At 50.6% G+C, this 20492-nt stretch overlaps 1 protein-coding gene across 13 annotated transcripts in view; it reads left to right on the forward strand.

The window, feature by feature from the left end:
• The window catches only part of CACNA1D (calcium voltage-gated channel subunit alpha1 D), a 347512-nt gene that overhangs the window by 225771 nt on the left and 101249 nt on the right, over positions 1-20492 (forward strand). For all 13 annotated transcript variants that reach the window (XM_040247200.1, XM_040247204.1, XM_040247206.1 and 10 more), the window contains exon 9: positions 13467-13636. In XM_040247200.1, coding sequence (XP_040103134.1) covers positions 13467-13636 — 170 coding nt within the window. The remainder of the gene's footprint in view (positions 1-13466; positions 13637-20492) is intronic.

The following is a 20492-nucleotide window of genomic DNA, read 5'->3' on the forward strand; positions in this document are numbered from 1 at the left end:
CCAGTCAGTCCATCCTAAAGGAGATGAGTCCTGGGTGTTCATTGGAAGGACTAATGTTGAAGCTGAAACTCCAATACTTTGGCCACCTGATGTGAAGAGCAGACTCCTTTGAAAAGACCGTGATGCTGGGAGGGATTGAAGGCAGGAGAAGAAGGGGATGATAGAGGATGAGATGGTTGGATGGCATCACCGACTCAATGGACATGAGTTTGGGTAAACTCCCAGAGTTGGTGATGGACAGGGAGGCCTGGCGTGCTGTGGTTCACTGGGTCTCAAAGAGTCGGACATGACTGAGCAACTGAACTGGCTAAAGGATGTCAAGAAAGGAGGATGCATCCCTGACCCCGGAAGTGGTGAGGGAGCAGGACCTGGGGCAGAACGTGCTTCCGGGGCCACTGAGTTGGCCACTGGGGCCGCTGGGTGCCCTGTGCTGGCTGGGAATGGAGGGCCGAAGAGCGGATTGGTAGCTAGGGGTGCCCAGTGAAGGAGTCAGGGTTTCGTCTTTAATTCATGGGAGCTGTTGAGGTGTTTGAGCAGTAAGATGATGAGGTGGGCTGGCCCTGGAAGGTAAAGTGCCTCTCTGGGTGGAGTGGAATGAGGAGAGCTCTGGGGCTGGGGGCTGTGGCAGGGGGGTGGGGTTGGGGAGGAGGTGAGGACTTGGGAGTCCAGGCTGGGGAGAAGGAGAGGACATCTCGTGGAAGATGGTTGTGGGTCAGTGTCTCTCAGATGACGAGAGATCTGTGGCTTTGTCAACTCTGGAGTATGGATCATGTGAGAGATTTTTTTCTTTATTTCTTATTGTTGTTACTATATCGGTTCTGTACTCACATGTGCCTAGCAGTGAGCTAGGTGCTTTATATAGTTGATTTCATTCAGTCTTCTCAAGGGCTTCAGCACAGTGTCTTTTGCCTTCATTTTACAGGTGAGGGCAGCAAAGCTCAGAGAGAGTTTGTTTTTCTCCACGTCACACAGCTGGTAAGGAAGGAATTCTGAGGAAGCTGGGGCTGAGATCTGAATCTGCTTGACTCCAGAGCCCAGGCTGCTTTCTCATCATTGGAAGCTCTTTCTCTAGCAGCCTGGCTCTGTGCTGATATGTCCCAAGGTGTTCCTTTCCTCGTGCCCTGCCAGTTTCTGTCTCTTGCCCCAAATTAATTACTCAAAGTTAAGGGGAATTGGGGAATATGGAAACTTCAGAGAAACTGGTTTGTTCTTCTTAAAAGTGCTGTGAACAAATTCTAGCTTAAGAAGTCCTTTGGGATCCTGTTACTGGGGGAGGCAGTCTCTGACTCCTGAAGTCACCCCAATAATAGGATGCTTTCCCCTTGTTCTCAAGTAAGTCCGATGGTTCAGAAAAGGTGCTTCGCCCATCCTGCCATTCAGGATGGGAGGAAGGGGCCTTATCTCCTTTAGTGCCCCTCTCCAGGTGGTCTGCCTTTGATATGACTGGGACCTGGGCTGGAGCTCCTACCGGGATTGCTCCGAGGACCTCCCAGCTGTTGGGCTCAGTTCCAGCTTCTTCCTGGGGCTCATTGCTCGTCAGATCCGCCAGCTACCCTTTGCATAGGTGGTGCAGCCCTCTGTCCTTCATAGGCTCTTTAGCCAGGCCCTTAGCAGCAGACTCTTTTGGTGCAGAAGCAAGACAGGCCCTGGGCTTGCTGGTCTCTTCCCACGTGTTGATTTTTGAAGGACTTTGCCACCCTCCCAAATCATACTTCTGGTACATGTTTTTCTCTTTTTTTTTTTTTAAACCAAAATCTAACAAGTCTAGCGAGATGTGCTTCTCAGTGATTTCTTAAGGAGCAGTATTTGAAGCCATCATGAGAAGATGTGATGTTGTCAGGGCTCCCTTGATTGATGCATTTCACAGGGAGAAGATGATGTCAGGCAAGAAGCCTGTGTTTTTGAAGAACACCTCTTAAATCATGTTTTTTTATGGAAACAAGCTGAAACAAGAAGTCTGTGACTTTTAGCTTGCCGCCGCCATGGATTCTTATCATTTGGGGAAATGTCTTTGATAGCCATGGAAGCTGACTCTTTAAAGAAATAACAGCTCTTCTGTCCTCAGGGGAATGTGGTAAAAGGAATGTATTTCATTCTGAGATACTTTATTCCCATGGATGACCTCTTAAACTTGTTTAGGACTCTGGTTGGCTCAGGTTTTGGTATTTTGTTTGTGACAACAATGGGTACAGTTTCAGGTGACAGAAAAAATATACTCGAGGATTGGTGGTCAGGTATGGAGGAGGAAATGGCAACCCACTCCCATATCCCTCTCGGGGTAATCCCATGGGCGGAGGCACCTGCTGGGCTGCAGTCCATGGAGTCTCGGAAGGGTTAGACAGGACTGGGCACACACAGAGCACAGCCCATGCAGAGCCCACAACCCAAGTCTCTGGCATGGTCATCGTTAACGTAGTTAAAACTACGTATTAAATCCAGCCCGTTCCTGTTGAGCAACTACTAACGGCCAGGATTTGTGATAAGGAACCAATATACAGAGATGAAAGAGATAACAGCCCCTCCATCGCAGAGCTTACAGTCTCTCTTACAGAGAGAATATAGATTACCAAATTGCAGGGCAAGTGGGAGAAATGTTTCTGTAGGCTGACCCAGCCGAGGGGTGTGACATGTGGAGAAGCAGTTGGGTTGAGCCTCACTTAGGGCACAGCCTGGAGCTGAACGAGGTCTCCATGCCTTTGAGAAAATGAAGGAATTTTAGGATGGTTGGAGCACAGGGTTCAAGCCAGGGAGTGGTCAGAAAGGACCAGGAGAAAGAGAAAAGAAGACCAGACAGATCACGCGTCTGTTCCCTCCATCCATAGCCAGCTTCCTCTGGGGCAGCATAAATGCCATCCTGCCTCGAGCTTGGATGTGGTCAGGTGGCCCACCTGCCATTCACAGCAAATAACTCTAGTAGTTAAAAGCTAGGAAACACCCCTTTAAAATGGTTCATCTCCCCAAAGATGTTAACTCTATTCTATATAACATATCTTCGTGGACGTTGATGTCAATAAAAGCAGCCAAGGACATGTAAAGGGGAGGATTGCTTTGAGAAAAATCCCAAACCTTTGCAACCAGAAAAATGAGAAGGTCCAGGATCCCTTTACATAAGGATTCCCCGTGGGGTTTGTTTTAGGAGTGTACTCCCAAAGAATAGTCATAATGTAGTTGGGTGATTGGAAGTGTGCTTGTTACACATTTTTCCTGACATCCTTGCTGTGTCAACAAGGGCTGTCCAGACACTCTGTCCCTGTGCCCTGCCGGCAGTTCCCTCCACTTCTTGGTGGCCAGTGACTAACTTGAGTTGAGCAGCGATGTTACCCGTTAGCCCTCCTAACCCTCCATGGGTGTTACCTGCAGGGGATCAGATCTTAGAGATGGGGTGCTGCAGTCTAAAGCCTGCCCCCCATTCTGGCCTATTGATTTCATGCAGAAAGAACACGTTTTGACTGCTCCTAGCTTTCTGCAGTTGAGGAAAAACTGGAACAGAGCCAATGATTTGGATGAACTTTGAACTAAACCAGTGTCAGTAATTAAGAAATTTTATGTGTGTGAAACATCGTACACTATTGTTGATTTTTAAAAATAAAGCACCCAGTTTCCTCAAACATAAACTGAAGTTACATGCTTTCCAAAAAATTAAACAAAATATTTTTTGAACCAGACTACTCTTTCATTCTGTTTTATTTCCTCTGTGTTTCTGTGTAGGGGAAATAATTCAGGTCTAAAAAACACTAGCCTCTGCTGATAAAAATCAGTGACTTCTTCAACTTCCCCCCTCCACTTTGCCTTTTTGTGGGGAGTTTGTTTTAGTTTTTAATGAATTTCTGAGTCCTTTTTTTTTTTAATAGAAATCTGACTCTTAGCGATTCCATTGGCCTCGCTCACTGAAAGTTTTCATGCTTGTTTGTGTGTGTTTTCTCTGTGCTTTGTATATAAATTTCAAAGCATTTAGCTTGTCTAAATTTTATTTGTGTGGGTTTGGTTAAAACAAATAGTATTACAACCCAAGGAAAAAAAAAACAACTCCGTCTCTAAATCAGCATGATTTTCAGTGGCCCATGTATTTCATGGGGCATTTGAGAAATAAATTCCAGAGCGGACTGTGCGTCGTCCCTCTGCACTGGTGTGACCTATGCTGCCATTCCAGGGTGGTAGTTTGCTTTAGGCCAAGTGTTCGCCTTCTGGGAGTGTTGACTAAGCTAGGGCTCCCAGAGCTCGGGGGGGGGGGCAGGCCTGTAAATCCTGGGCAGTGTCAGGGTTCAGGAGCTCTCTGCAGAGTGAGGAGTGTGTGCCCGACTCCTGGCTGGGAGTTATGTAGGGGATCCCGGAGGATGACTAGCTTGTTCTGGGGTGTGAAGGACAACACATGGGGAGACGAGCACCTTTCTGGAAGCCTGAGTTGGGGCTCTGGAACAAAGTCAAGATATGAGTGTAAATGGTGCTTTCTATCCTGCCCCCTCCCTCGCTGGTCCAACCAGTAAGTGTCCAGCCTACACGTGTCCTGAGCCAGGAGGCTGAGGGACCGCGAGTCCTGAGTTGAAGCCTGGTTCAGAGTGGTCACCCGGCGGGTGACGTGGCATCACTTTGTGGAGCCTGACTTTGGGCCTTTGTGAAATGGGAGTGAAATTCCTGGTTCTGCAAGTGCTGCCGGGAGACCATGGGGCCTGTGGGCAGTGACTGTAAAGCCACTCCAGGTCTTTAGATCCACATCCTGATACTGAGGGCGTTGTTGCTGCCAGAGAAGAGGCCATGGCCTGCTGGGCTCCTCCAAGGAGCCCAAGTCCAAAAAAGGACTTGGGAAACCAAGTCCGCCCCCAGCTGTGCCGGCACAGACCCTCTGGAGCTGCTGGAGGTTGGCTGGCATCCAGGGCCAGTGTGATCATGAGTGAGGGGTGGCAGGGGCCCAGGCTTGTCCTCGGTGACGCTCCATCTGAAGGTCTTTGCCTGTGTGAGCACCACAGAGGCTCTGCGGTCAGCACCCCTCCCGGCCATTTCTAATAATCACTCTCAGTCTTTCTGCTTCTTGGCTGCCAGGGCACTAGACCACTGCCCAGGGGAAGGAGCAGAAAATGAGGAAGCAGTGGGGTGTCCTGCAGCCCTCTGAGCCATTCAGGAGGCTGGGGAGATGCGAGTTACAGCTATGATCAAATACAGCGTAGGGCGTGTGCTGTCCTGAGGGGGACAGGGAGATGAGGTATGGGGCCTGGGAAAGACAGATGGCAGGGTCTTCACCATATCCTGCACACCAGCTTCTCCTCCAAGGGGTTAGTCCTTCTATCAGAGGTCCCTGTTTGTACCCCTCAAGGAAGTTGCTGCTTCCAAGGCTTCCTGCTCCATTTTTGGTGAAGTGAAGTCGCTCGGTTGTGTCCGACTCTTTGCAGCCCCACGGAGTGTAGCCTACCAGGCTCCTCCGTCCATGGGATTTTCCAGGCAAGAATACTGGAGTGGGTTGCCATTTCCTTCTCCAAGGGATCTTCCTGACCCAGGGATCAAACCCGGGTCTCCTGCATCACAGGCAGATGCTTTACCCTCTAAGCCAGCAGGGAAGCTCTACCATTTTTGGTAGACTTGGATTATTAGAAAATTTTCCCTTCTGTTGTGCTGAAAGCAGTCTTCTACAGTGTCCACCCTCTCCTTGGGGGCACACAGCAGGTCTGCTTCCAGAGCCTTCCAGAGGATGAGGACCAGGGATATGGCTCCTCTGTGTCATCTCTTCTCCATCTGGCTTCCTGTTTGCCTTTCTTGCCCATACACTTGGGCAGGGAATGGTCACCTGGAAGGCGGTGCATCACTTGGCCCCACAGGAAGGTCCGTAGTAGCTGAGAAGACAATGGTGGATGTGCCAGACCCAGGAGACCACGTGGAAGGGGTGGAGGTCGCCCTTCCACCCCTTTGCTGCTGCTGCTGCTGCTGCTAAGTCGCTTCAGTCGTGTCCGACTCTGTGCGACCCCATAGACAGCAGCCCACCAGGCTCCCCCGTCCCTGGGATTCTCCTGGCAAGAACACTGGAGTGGGTTGCCATTTCCTTCTCCAATGCATGAAAGTGAAAAGTGAAAGGGAAGTCGCTCAGTCGTGTCCAACTCTTAGCGACCCCATGGACTGTGTAGCCCACCAGGCTCCTCCGTCCATGGGATTTTCTAGGCAAGAATACTGGAGTGGGTTGCCATTGCCTTCTCCGTCCACCCCTTTACTTCCAGGTAAAAGTAATTCTTTTACTCGCATTGATGTAAAATGTAGTTCATCACCCAGGGTTTACTCCTTGTCTTCTGACCTCCTCACCAGAATTTCTCCTTTTATGAGCTCATCTTAATCCATCACTCCTGTAAAACAAAGCTGATGGCGACTCTCTTCTGTCAGACCTTCTGTTGGTTCCTTGTTGCCTACAGGAAAGCACAGCTCTCAGTGTGGGATTTAAGGCCCTTCTTGGACTGACTGTATGTGTGCAAATTCACTTCAGTCATGTCCGACGCTGTGACCCTTTGGACTGTAGCCTGCCCAGGCTCCTCTGTCCGTAGGGATTCTTTAGGCAAGAATATAGGCCCTTTCCTGGCCTGACTATAAGCTGACTTCTATCCTAATCCCTTGATATACTTACTCTCTTCCTCCTTTGCCTCCTGTGGCCCACATTGAGGTCCTTAGGAGGGTGGATTCAGGAACTGGATGGGCTTGTCTAAGCAGCCTCCCTGTCCTCAGTTTCTGTATAAAGAGAGTGATACCAGCCTTCCCTCACCATCCACACTGCAGTGAGGATGAGGTGTGAGGACTGTGTGGCGCTCTGTTAAGGGCACCTCTGAGGAGGCTGGCAGGTGGAGGGTGTGCACTCAGATCCGTGGCTGGTACTCAGGGTGGAGAGGGCTCTCGAGGAGGAGAGAGCTCTTTGGCTGGGGTAACTGGGGACGGCTGGGTCTTGACAAGGGAGCTAGAATTCAGATTGGGCAAAGTCTGCTCAGGAGGATGGAGCTCTGTGAACAAAGGCTCACAGGGTTGGGGGAGCAGAGAAGAGTGTAGCCACAGTACAAGGTGTACGTCTGTGAGAAGTGGAGATAAGCTGGAATAGCAGGTGGGGGAGGGCTGAAAATGCCTGAGTGCTGGACCTGGGTGTTTGACCTTGATACCTGAGGACAGCAGTGAGCGGCCCTGAGGCCTTCTGAGCAGGATGACACCAGGATGGAGTCCCGGTGTGCACTGATGGTGACCTGCCAGGAGAGAGAGGCCCCAAGGAAACGGTCTGGCTGCAGCCCCTCCAGCTGCCACAGCGGGTGGGAAAGGTGTGCGCACATGGGCAAGGGTGAGACCCGTGCCAGGTGGCAGGTCCAGCTGGCAGGGAGATTCCTCCCTGGGAGATTGCTCCTTATGGGACATACTTTTCTTGGGCTTCTGGACGATCCCAGGAACCGTGGGCTTTCTGTCCTGGTGCATTTGGCCTCTTAAGGAGTAGGGCTCGTTTCACTGTGTGTTGTGTCTTATTCTGCCTCATCTCCTGCATGCCTGCTTGAGGCAGGGGCTGCGTGGAGGACAGAGAGATGTAGAAAGAAAAAAATGGACAGTATTGTCCACTCCTGCAATAAACCTGTGAAAGTTGCTCAGTTGCATCTGACTTTGTGACCCCATGGACTACTGTAGCCCGCCAGGCTCCTCTGTCCATGGAATTGTCCAGGCAAGAGTACTCGAGTGGGTAGTTGTTCCCTTCTCCAGGGGATCTTCCCAACCCAGGGATCAAACCCAGGTCTCCTGCATTGCAGGTGGATTCTTAACCTTCTGAGCCACCAGGGAGTAAGCCTATAGTCTACCTGGTAAGTGGAAATGAATGTAAAACAACATAAATTTGCAGTTGATTAGAATGATTTTCTGGAGAAGGAAATGGCAACCCACTCCAGTACTCTTGCCTGGAAAATCCTGTGGATGGAGGAACCTGGTAGGCTACAGTCCATGGGGTCACAAAGAGTCAGACACAACTGAGCGACTTCGCTTTCACTTTCAGAATGATTACGTTTTCCAAATACTTCAACAAATTTTTCTTGGAAGTGATTTCAAACATACAAGAAAAGTTGCAAGAAGAAGAACAGCTTAGTAAACAATCCAGATTATCTTTTACTCAAAATCACTTATTATTAATATTGTGTCTGCTTTTTAATTTATCTGTAAGGGGTGTGGACTGGTTTTTTAATATTAAAAAAATTCTTTACTGTTTTTAGTTATTCAGGGGCTCAGATTATCTCAGATTTGGCCAGTGGCTTCTCATATCACATCACGTTTTGCTTTTGTTTTCGTTTTTTTGTTTTAGCACTTTCTTATCTTCTTAGTCGTGTATCTGCTCTGCCTCATTCCTGGAATCAGCCATTTCTCAAAAGTCCACTGATCTTTATAATGGGAAATAGTATTAGAGACCAAGATCTGGATGCCAGGTGTGCTCATAGCTACCAGCAGTGGGAATGTCTTTGTTTCTAGGTCTTTCCGACAGAGCTAGGAGGTAGATACATTTACATACGTATAGTCATATGTGTACATCTTTAGAAATCATGAATTCACGTCAGCCTCCTAGTTGCAGTCCATCCCCAAAGGGTTCTTTCTAACTGTCCCTCTCCCATCTTTCTGTGTCCCTCCTTCCACAGGGAGAACCTTGGCTCCCAAGTGCATTGACACATTAACTCATTTGTGAAATCCTCAGTTCATTCAGTCGCTCAGTCGTGTCCAACGCTTTGCCACCCCATGGACTGCAGCACACCAGGCTTCCCTGTCTATCACCAACTCCCGGAGCTTACTCAAACTTGTGTCCATCCAGTCGGTGATGCCATCCAACCATCTCATCCTCTGTTGTCCCCTTCTCCAGCCTTCGATCTTTCCCAGCATCAGGGTCTTTTCCAAGGAGTCAGTTCTTCGCATAAGATGGCCAAAGTATTGGAGCTTCAGCATCAGTCCTTCCAGTGAATATTCAGGACTGATTTCTTTTAGGGTGGACTGGTTTGATCTCCTTGGTGTCCAAGGGACTCTCACGAGTGTTCTCCAATACCACAGTTCAAAAGCATCGATTCTTTGGCACTCAGCTTTCTTTATAATCCAGCTCTCACATTCATACATGACTACTGGAAAAAACCGTAGCTTTGACTATGGACCTTTGCTGGTAAAGTGATGTCTCTGCGTTCTAATATGCTGTGTAAGTTGGATATAGCTTTTCTTCCAAGGAGCAAACATCTTTTAATTTCATGGCTGCAGTCACCATCTTCAGTGATTCAGTAACATAAAGTCTGTTACTGTTTCCATTGTTTCCCCATCTATTTGCCATGAAGTGATGAGCTGCTGCTGCTGCTGCTAAGTCGCTTCAGTCGTGTCCGACTCTGTGCAACCCCATAGACCGGATGCCAAATCCTATAATATATCTAATGTTGTTTCAGCAAGGTTTCATCCATATCACTGCAAACAAACAAGCTTACTGAAAAGAGTTCAGCATTTGTCTATGGTTCCACCCTCACGCCATCCCTGCCCAGATGATAAGAGTGTACAGCAAATGTTCATAAACTACTTGAACTAGTTGTGTCTCTCTCCTTCAGGGTGGTTATGACACTCATTTGAAGAACAATCAGATTCATTTATTTCACTTCTATTGTAAGGGTGTTTTCTCTCCATCTTATCTTTGTTGATTTAATTAAGAACTTAATGTTTAAAATATTAGCATGATTCTAAAAGTTAGACTGTAGAAAAAGGTGCACTTAGTGCCGCTCCTACCAGATGCCCTCTAGTCCCTTGATCCATCCCTTTGTGCTTTAACCTTCAGATAAGGTTTCCTTATTTTCTCTTCTTTTGCATCCAAAGGGTAGCACAATATATGTGTTTTTTTCTCCAAGCACTTTTAAAATCTCCCTTTGGCTTCCCTGATAGCTCAGCTGGTAAAGTATCTGCCTGCAGTGTAGGAAACCCTGGTTCATTTTCTGGGTCGGGAACATCCCCTGGAGAAGGGATAGGCTACCCACTCCAGTATTCTTTGACTTCCCTGGTGGCTCAGATGGTAAAGAATCCCCCTGCAATGCAGGAGACCTGGGTTCGATCACTGGGTCGGAAAGATCCCCTTGAGAAGGGAAGGGCTACCCACGCCAGTATTCTGGCCTGGAGAATCCCATGGACTGTATAGTTCATGGGGTCTCAAGAGTTGGACACGACTGAGCAACTTTGACTTTATCTGCAACCGGTAGGCTTCTCTCACATGTGAGTTGTCAGATTTCTAGTCACTTGTGAAAGTCTGGTGGTTTCTACCAGTAGACTTGTTAAATTAACTTTTATAATAGTGAGTGTTACTTAGTCCCTTAGTACTAGGCTTCTAGAATGACAGATTCTTACATGAAATGGAAAACTGTTTTCCTCATCCACTGAAGTTGATAACGTTTCAGTGGACTCAGGGGAGATTTTACGGAATGCAGGGTTTGTTGTGAACGAGTTGTTTTCCACTGAGCAGAGAGCAGTACAGGGTTGATGGGGTACTTGCTGGCTCTTTGAGGTCACTCCATGCCCTAGGATCCCACGTGTCCTTTTGTGCCTGCCTCAGTTCCGCTGGCATCATGTAGCTTCAAGCCCATTCAGAGCTGTTTGCAATTTTTCTCCTTTCAGTACGCAAGAAACCTCCTCCAGTTGCCTTTTATTATACCCAGATTCGACAGCTAGATGTTATGCTTTTGAACTTCATGTTTGTGCAGTACTTTGCGATGTTCACGATGGCATCCTGTTGAACATCTGGCTTTGCCTCTGTGAGACAGGAGAGCAGGTAGCATGTCAGTCTTGCAGGTGAGGAAACTGAAGCTCAGACACAGAAAGTGACAGAGTGGGGAACAGAGTCCAGGTCTCAGACTTAGGGCCCAGTGTGGTCTGAGAGGAGCGATGGGGCAGCTGAATTTGTCACAAAGAGCCCACCCCCTGCACCTTCTCCTCCGCCTCATCTCAGAGCCGACATGAGACTTATGCCTTGTCAGTCTCAGTTCTGTCCAAATCAGGAAAGGTTACGTGCCTGCTAAGTATTAGGCCATTCAGAACTGTCTAAAATCAGTTCGGAGAGTTTATATTAACAGTTTTGCTACATGAACAGTTATAATAGTCTTTAGTATTTACAATAACTGGGCTACAAGCCAGAACTTGGCAGTGTTTTTTAATCTCAGAAATTCTAGTCACAAAAGGATTTTACCTAGGTGTATTTTGCTATATCCCAGCTAGCAGAATGTGCAATAGTGATGCAGCTTGTTAGAAGGTCTTTTGTATTTCTGATGTAAAAAGACTTAATGAAATGTGTTACTAAAGCCAGATGCCCTGTGAAACTTAAGAGTGACTCTTCTGCTATCTTAGTAATTTTTTTTTAAAGACTCAGATGAGATATGTAACCAGAATCAGAATACCCTATTTATACATTTTCATGTGAATTGAGTACTCGAGTTCAGAGTCAAACTCAGAGAAAGGTTTATGCTGGGATACTTCTGCTGGGAAAGATTAGAGGCCAAAGAAGAAGAGGGCGGCAGAGGATGAGATGGTCAGATAGCATCACCGACTCAGTGGACATGAATTTGAGCAAACTGTGGGAGTTAGTGGAGGACAGGGGAGACAGGCGTGCTGCGGTCCATGGGGTCACCAAGATTCAGACAGGATGTAGTGACTGAACAACAACTACTACTTTTGGTAAACAGTAGACTTGAAGGCCCACAGACTTGGTCTTTACAGTGTATTTAAGAGAACAGATTATGTGACGCATTTTCACATTGACACGTGACACTCCAGGCCCTCCACTTGTTCAAGGAGGAGATTCTGGTTCAGGTGTGACATTTTCAGAGTTGAGATTCAGTTCGTGAACCTGCCCAGGAATGAGTTATTCAGGTCTGGTATCTCCAGAAGCCAAGGCTGAGAAGCCCCATATTGTTCTCAGGATATGGTTCTTGTGAGCAGCAAGGTGCTGCCTTCAGAGGCCTTTCATTTTGAGAGGGAAGGCGTCTCCCCAGGAGCCTTGATCTGCTTCCGCTCACCCCGAGAACCCCCTGAGTCGGCTCCCCCGAGAGCCAGGCTCAGGATGCCCCACAGCCTTGCCACCACCTCACTTCTCAGCAGGTGAAGGTGGGACAGACCAGCTCTAGCAGAAAGGACAGGTCCTGGGCATCTGAAAAATTGAGGGGCAGGGAAGGTGTCCTCTCTAGTGGGGGCGGGCAGGAGCCGGCACCCTGGCGAGGAATCCGCTTTCTTGCCCGAAGCCTCCGTGTCACTAGCTGTTCAAGTGTCTCTTCAGCCCACCTGCAGCCCAGAGTTGAGGGAGGGCAGGGAGAGAGAGAGAAGAGGTTGACTCTAAGCAGGTCACCTGCCCTTCCTCGGTAGGGCTGGGTTATCGAGGTCCTGGCAGGGGAGACGCGCTGGCTTTAGACTGGAAGGAAGGCAGACGTGGCGTCCATCGGCATCCAGCGGTCTCTGTGCAGGAGCTGCACTGCCTGTTGTCGCATCTGCTTTCTTAGCAGCTTTGTAATCGTACTTCCTAAATCCGTGACACGCATACCTTGGCTCCTGTAACAGTTCACGGTTGGAAATGCAGATGGTTCCTCGTATATGAGAACTGGGTAATCATCCACCTGACTTCCTGCCTTGCCTCAGCCAATGTGGGATTCTGTATATACGCAGAGATGCAGGCTTGCAGACAGGAAAAGTAGAGTAAACCATGAACAGTTGGGAACATTTCCTCGTCTGCCAGAGCCTTTCCAGGGCAGGTGTTCCCATAAATGGGCAACAAATCACGCTCCCCTTTCCCCTCCTATGGGGAGGACTTTGGCGGGAAAGATCGTGGCAAGCGGCAAGAAGCGACAGTTAAGAAAGATAACAGTGCTTCACTGGTGCTCCATTTCCTGTCTGGGAAGGGGGAGCGGGGCTTTCTGGTTGGGGGGAGGGCTCTCTCCTCTGAGCCTGTCCGCTACTCTGGCTGGATCTGCAGAGGGTAGGGGTGGGGTCTCAAGGCTCATGGTTTGGACAAAGGGGCCAGTACACATTAGGATGCTGAGTGTTACCTCCAAGGATGAAAGAAGCGCTCTAGGACCACAGCTCGGTCCCCTTGGATCCTTTCTCTCTGAAGCATCGGGCCCGCTATCTGAGGAGTCTCTGCAGGAAGGGGACATCTCTGAGTCCAGGCCCCTGCTGGGGGATCCAGGGCCTGTTGTGATAGCACATGGTATCTGGGGCCTTGGCTCACTGGGAGTGCAAAGCTCCTAAGGGGTGCTGGTTTTCTGAGGGGCGTGCATGTGCATTGGCGTGGTCTCTGCAGCTCTGACCCCCACACAGTCTTGCTTGGGAGGCACTGGTGTGTGTCCTGTCCGTGTGTGCGGCCCCTGTTGTGTGCTCGTGTGGCTGTACGTGGTGCTGTGTGTCCTGCCGCGAGACTGCTGTGCGGCCGGGCAGATGGCTCTCAGGGCGGGTCCTGGGATGTCCTGACATGTGCCCGTTCTCTTTGCCCCTCTCAGAGAGTTCTCAAAGGAAAGGGAGAAAGCAAAAGCACGGGGAGACTTCCAGAAGCTCCGGGAGAAGCAGCAGCTGGAAGAGGATCTTAAGGGCTACTTGGACTGGATCACCCAAGCAGAAGACATTGATCCTGAGAATGAAGAAGAAGGAGGCGAAGAGAGCAAACGAAATAGTAAGTGACGCCTCTGCTGCTCGGGACCCATAGGGCCCATGTGCTGTTCCGATGCCCGCCTGCGGCCGGTATCTCTTCTGCTCTGAGACCCAGAGCACCCTCTAGCTCTCCAGACTGTGGGCCTGCACATCAGAGAGCCTGTTTGCACTGACTCTCCATTTCTGCTTGGGGTGTGGCATGGGCTTCAGATATGTATCTTGTCTTATGGGTTTTTGGTTGCAGAGGGTCAGCTGGATGCTCTTTGTGCCCTGGGAATACAATAAGCCTCAGCTCTGGGGCAAGGGTGTGGTAAGATGAGTATGTGCTTTGCATCAGACGAGATGAAACTGTGGGTCCTCCAATTCAGAGCGAGTTATTGGAAGGGACCTTGAAGAGTAGGGCCACTTCCACCCTTCAGCTCCTTGAAGTGGCTTCCATCTGTGCCAAACATGGGACGCCAAATAATCAGCTCATCGCCCACTGGAAGACTACATACAGCTCAGTGTTTAGGGCAGTGTTAGGAGGCATGAGAGTTCATGCGGCTGCTCCAGAGCACACCCAGCTGGTGCCCCACGCTGGGACACTGGGCACCGGGCACTTTCCTGCAGCAGGAAGGTCTGTGTTCAGTCCACCACTGGAATTATCACTGTCACCCAAAGCATCTCTTTTATCATATGCTTTTCTTGCTCCTACTCTTCTTGAAATGGTATGTGCCTCCGGTAAAAGGGGAAATTGAAATTCAGCAGTAGAGTTGACATAAGCCATTTATGGGTTTTAAATCTAGACTAGTTGATAGTAAAGACCTAGGGTGCCAGTCCATTGAGAGGCCTGGGAAACCAGATTAGGCCCTGCCCCGTGGAAGATGACTGAGCAGGTCCCACACAGAACCCTCAGACCGTATGTAGTCAGGCCTCCGTTCAGCAAGGCCGTGCGGATGCCTGGAGGACTCCTGGGGTGGGGAGGATGGGCCCACACCCAAGTGAATGCAGCACGAAGAGACATGAGTGCAGGTCGCGAGAGGAGGCAGGCCGTGTACTGGGGGCTGACGGCGGGGGATGGGGGGCTGGCCATGATCGCCTAGGACTGAACAGTGGGCCCAGGGCCCTGAAGGATGGATGGACCTGAGGTGTGTCAGGCAAAACATCCCGATTTGAGGCAGTGGTGTGAGGAGGACATGAAGGTGGGCAAACAAAGGCTCCGGGAGGCCATGAAGGGCTGCTCCTATGGCTGGAGCCCAGGGGTGTGCAGGGAGAATGGGTGAGCGGAGGCTGAGACCCAGGGTGGAGCATGTGCCTGAGCGAGTTGGCCTTCGCAGTTGTCCGAGCCTGGGACTCTGAGTCTCTGCTTCTGTGGAGAGTGTTTCTTGTCATCAGGGATGCACACTTGACTCAGTCCTGTGTGCTCATGGTTCGGGGAGGCTGAGGGGGGAGCTAGTGTGTGCAGGCCCCCTGCTTCCCAGGCTGCACCGCTGCCTCCTCAAGCAGAGCCTGGGGGCCGTGCCCTGAGGGTGAAGGAACCAGGGAGCACTTTATTAGACTAAGTTCCTCAACTATGAGGTAAGAGTTTCGAAGTGGACAATCACGTGAGCTCCACATCTGATGATGTGGTGTAAGGAGTGTCTACACATCTTTGGCCCAGCTCTGCCTAGGGAGGGGGTGAATCCCGTGGCCTTCACAGGGCACCTGTCCCTGCAGCGAGGCCAGGGACAAGCCTGCAGCTCAGGGCTGCCTGTCCCTCTGTCTTCTTGGTTCCCAAGCTGTGGCCTTGACGCTGCCCCGCAGGGCTCCACCAGCCCCCTGCCCTGCTCTCCTAAGCCCAGCATGTCACCTGTTGTGTATAAACAGACACAGGTCTTGTCCCTTCTCCTGAGCAGGGCCCCTTGCTCTGTCAGCACTGGTGTGTCCTGTAGGGGCTGAGCAGGGTCCTCCTGCAGACAGATGTCGTTTCATCTCCTCATTGCTCCCCGCTCTAGTCACAGACAGGGTCCACCTCGTGGAGCCAACATCATTGTACTGGAACTGTTCTGTGGCCTGTGATTTGAAGAGTAGGGATTTCTGCAGGACTTGAACAAGTGTCTCCTGGTTGCTCTGAGGGTCCAGTGCATTTCCTGCGTCCTGCCTCTGCCTGTGAGGAAACGTCTGATGGCAAAATCAATGCCTCTGCCTGAGGAGACCTTCCCACAGCATCTAGTGTGAAACGGAGCAGAGAAGCTGGCATCATAACCAAGGGCCCGCAGTCTGCCGTGGGAGCCCAAGAAGGACGTGGGGATGTGGGATGAGGGGGGATATAGGAGAGGCCCTGCGGGAGAGGCTGTGTCCCCGCTGTGCTCCGAGGGACAAGTATAGCCTTTGGTTGTGGAAGGTTGAGGGGGAGTGCTTCTCACACTAATGAAATGGCATAAACAAGGTAGAGTGGTACACATGTTCAGAACCCCTAAGTGTACTTCTTAATAAGCAAGGAAAGAAAGCCCCCTTAAAAGTTGCAGAGCCTCAGAACGTACTGTGTAATGGGAGCGCCGATCCCCAGAAAGCTGCTCTGTGTCTCGGGGATGTCGGCGTCGTGGCCTCTGCTCTGTGCAGCGAGGCTCTGCGTCAGCACACGGGACCGGCTTCACGCTTGGTCTGGAATGGCAGCTCCTTCTGGCGCACGCCGACTCTGTGTGGGCTCATCTGCCGGGTACTGGGGTGTCCTGTGGAGCGAGAACATTATACCAGGAGACTGGTATTTCCCCAGTCCGCAGAGTTCCAGACCCCCGGTTGATCAGGGTTGGAAATGGAAACGTAAATCTGAGGCTGTGGGAACCATGCTGAGGTTTACCTGACTTGAGAAGAGAGCCCCAAGCCCCCTCCCAGCGAGTGCATTCCCCCGCGGCCCAGACTTCCTGGGGGAGCAGCCCTGCCAGGCTTTCACTGGGGCCTCTGTGGCTGGCAGCTGTTCCCCTCTTGCCACAGAAACACAGGGAGGAGGGGTTCACCTCTGTGGCCCTCCTCGCCCGCTCACCGCGGCTGGCTTACCACCCACCCACGCCGAATCTGGTCTCTGTACCTGTCAGCAGCCCGTGAAGTGTGGGCACTGCCGATGTCCTCCCCGAGCTTGTGAGGCTCACCCCACACCCCAGCCCTGCCCTGTGTCCTCCCTGGGGAAGGGCGGGGGGAGCTCCTGCCTGTGCCCGTGGCGCCTCGGGATGCTGACTCCACTGAGTGTCTTTTTCACCTGGGTTGGGGGTGCAGTGGGATGGTCTCTCCCCAGACATGGAGGAATTGAGTAAGAGTGTGAGAAGAGGCCTCCCTGATGGCTGAGGCTCAGCCTAGACAGAGGGGACCGTTGATAACAGCAGGTGTCACAAGCCCATGGGAAACAGGGGCGGGCCTGGAGAGCATGGCCACGCCCCTTCTCTGGAGGTGGCCACAATCGAGTTGAGTGACTAGAGCACTAGGCACATTACCCAACATCACTGAGCCCCAGTTTCCTTTCCTGCTGGAAGTGGAGAAAGATATTTGCCTCGTGACAGGGCTGTCATGAGGATTAAGTGTTCCATAACTGATAGGAGTTGCCACAGCTGTCAGAGGACTTGCTGCTGCTGCTGTCATCAAACTCCAGGAAAACCTGACCTGAAACAAAATTGGTTTTGGACATTCTACTAGATCCCTACCCAAACTCAGAGAGAGGACACCTTTTAGGACCCACATCCCTATTCCTTACTGTTCAAGAACTCCAAGGTTCTCAAGTATTGATAGAAAACAAATCTGTCAACTCAGTCACTTTTGAGATATAGCAGCCCAGCTTGCTGGCCCTTGAAGACGGTTTCTACCTTGGTGTCAGAGAACAGATGTCAAATAAAGCACTTGGAGATGTGCTCACGTTATCGTTTCTCTCTGATCTACTAAATGTCACTGTCTGCACATGTGGTGCCCAACTCTAGCTGTGTGTGACAGTCACCTGGGGAGTGGGGTTGCATCCCGGTGCCATGCCTCGCCCCCATGCCGATTCACTGTGACGGGACCCAGATGTGGCTCCCTGGAGGTTTCAGTGTGAAACCAGGGTTGGGGACTCCTGAATGCCAACATACCAAGTGTCACACTTGGAAGAAAACAGAGGAGAGGCAGTGGGGTCCCTACCTTTAGGGCTGTCTGGTACCACAGTGACAGGTAGCTCTGGCTTTGTGTGTCCACAGATATTTCTGATGCTTGTTCCCTACATTTGCTGTTAGAAAGCTAGTGTTACACAATTAATTGAATGGACAAGATTCCCTTGGAAGTTAGTTCCTGAGCATATGGGATATTTTCAAGGATAATTTATTTAACTTTTTGCTGAGCTTCAAGTTCCTTAAGAAACTCTGCCAAATCTCAAAGTGATTTTTTAGATGTATGCAGCTGCTTCTGAGTGAACAATGGAGTTTTGCTGGGGCCATTAAGATCTGAAAGCCTCACATTCTATTTTAAACTCTTCTCATTGTCAGTGATTAGTCCTTAAAAAAAAAAGCATTAAAAATAATGAAATCCTTTTAAAGGAAGCTCATTCTAAAACTCTGGCCAGAAAAGCAAGGCATTTTCTGAGGGAACTATGCATGATCAGTAATCCCTGTCAGTGGGGATGTAGGATGCCCTGAGGAAGGGAGGGGAGGACACCCTGACACTCCAGCCCTGACTGCAGGGGGGAGCCCTGTGTTTTCTTCATCAGGTTAGTCTTGGAGGCTGTGAGCGTTGTCCCTGCCTGCCTCCCACTGGGATGCTGCCCCCTCGGCACACAAGGTTGTCACAGCTGTCACTTCCCGCCTGTATGTGTCACTTTGATGCCTTTTACAGCCGTGTTTGATTTGTGGGGTGGGCAGAAAACCAGAGATGGCAAAGCTCTGTGCAAGCACAAGGCATGGACATTTGCTGGTCCTGTTGAAAAAGGTTGTGTCTTCAAATGTTGATTTACAAAACTGCTTTCATCACGGTTAAACCACCTCAGGGTGCAAGTTCAAAATGGAAAACATTCAATTAAAAGCTGTCAAGCAAACAGCAGCAGTTAGAGCTGCATAGGGTAAACACACATTCAGGGCAGCTGCCCTCTCTGCAGGGAGCCCAGGGCTGGGGTTATGGGAGACATCCCCCCAACCCCGGGTGGTCCTGGGAGCCATCATCCGCCGGGGGCTGGCCTCTTGGGAGCCGGTGGGTGACGGACTTCGGGATGGCTGCACCACTGTGATGAGGCAGCCAGGTTTGTGAAGCTCTGACTCAGGGCAGTGTTTGTATTTAATATACTTTGATTACATAAGTGCTATTTGCCCACTGTAAGGAATTCATGTAATACCGAGGTGTATAGAGCATGATAATTCGCTCATCTTCTCCTTAGAAGCAGGCTTGGCAGTAGGGAGCCTGCTCTTTCTGGCCTCAGCTGGGCACGTGAGAATCTGCATTTGCACAGACAGCACCCTCCCTGGTCCCCACCACTAGCTCTCCCAGCACAGATGGCCCTGCCACTTGTCTTTTTTCACTGAACCGTGCTCTGTGGATATCCTTCCATGTTTTGGAACAACATTTTGGCTATTTTCAATAAATGGCCAGTTTAAAGCTGCCACAGTGGACTGTATGGTCCATAGCGCATGTGGGCTCTATAGCAGCTACCAGAGTTGTGGTTTTATGCTTGTTCACGTGATCGCTGGCTTGCTCTGCCGCAGGACTGGGAGCTCCATGGAGGCAGAAACGGGGCTCTGCACGGGGCGGCTGGCACCTGGCAGGGTCTTTGTCACATGTCCGAGCTCCCAGCGGTTGCTTGTTGAATGAAAGAGCACCAGGTCGTTGCTCACATTAACCAGGTGCTTCCTTTGTGCCAGACATTCTTCTCAGGGCTATGGGCACACGAGTCTGTTGCTCCTCACACCACTGTGTGGCAAGACCTTGTCAGAAGAGGAAAACGAAGCACAGAGAGACAAAGCAGCCTCTCGGGGCCGCATGACTGCTGCAGAGCCGGGATTTGAACCGAGATTTTGCCGTAGTCTGCACATTCACCGCCTCTAGCCCCCAAATGCCGCACCTGTGTGGCCACTGGTGCCCAGGGTCCTGTGGGAGCGATGACCACGAATGGCTTTTCTGGGTCCCAGAGGAGGCCCATTATCAGAAATGTGAGCGTTATGCCGAGTGACACCGCTTCCCACTGCCACCAGCCGTGCGTGAAAGCTTGCCCTGTGTCCATTCACCATTCCCTCTGCTGCCCTTGCGCTGCCCTGGGGCATGTGGCCTCTCTTGCAGAGATTCGCCAGCCTGGAGCAGCCCTTGTATCACAGAGCTGTCTGGGGCTGGAGACCCTGGAATCGTTGTCTTGAGACCCAGACAAGGGAGTGTTCATGGTTGACTGTGCCTGGCCAGTGCTTGTATCATTATATTTTACTGTATGTACTGTTCACCTCTTAGAGCAACTCTCTGAAGTGCAGGTTCAACCGTTATTAACATCTTACGAGCGAAGAAACTAAGGTTTCACACCGTTAGGTAGAACATCCACAGTCATTCAGCCAGTCCACGGGAGGGCTGGGATTAGACCTGTTTAGCTCCAGAACCCACTGCTTTAACCCCAAGTGTCCTGCTGCATAGGGTGACGCTGGCTGGACTCACAGAGCCAGTCAGCACCAAGACTCCTGCCCAGGTGCCCTCTCCCTAATGCCCTTCCTAGAGGGGAAGCTGAACCTTGGGAACATTTGTCCAGAGTGGGTTAGTTGGTTGTATATTTAGGACAGGTAGGTTTTTTTTTTTTTGCAAACTATTTGCTTTACAATGTTGTGCTGGTTTCTGCCATATATCAACATGAATCAACCACAGGTATACATATGTCCCCTCTCTCTTGAACCTCCATCCTGTCTCCCACCCTCTAGGTAGTCACAGAGCACTGGGTTGAG

The sequence above is a fragment of the Oryx dammah genome, unplaced genomic scaffold, assembly GCF_014754425.2.
Source record: "Oryx dammah isolate SB20612 unplaced genomic scaffold, SCBI_Odam_1.1 HiC_scaffold_9, whole genome shotgun sequence".
Taxonomy (NCBI): Eukaryota; Metazoa; Chordata; class Mammalia; order Artiodactyla; family Bovidae; genus Oryx; species Oryx dammah.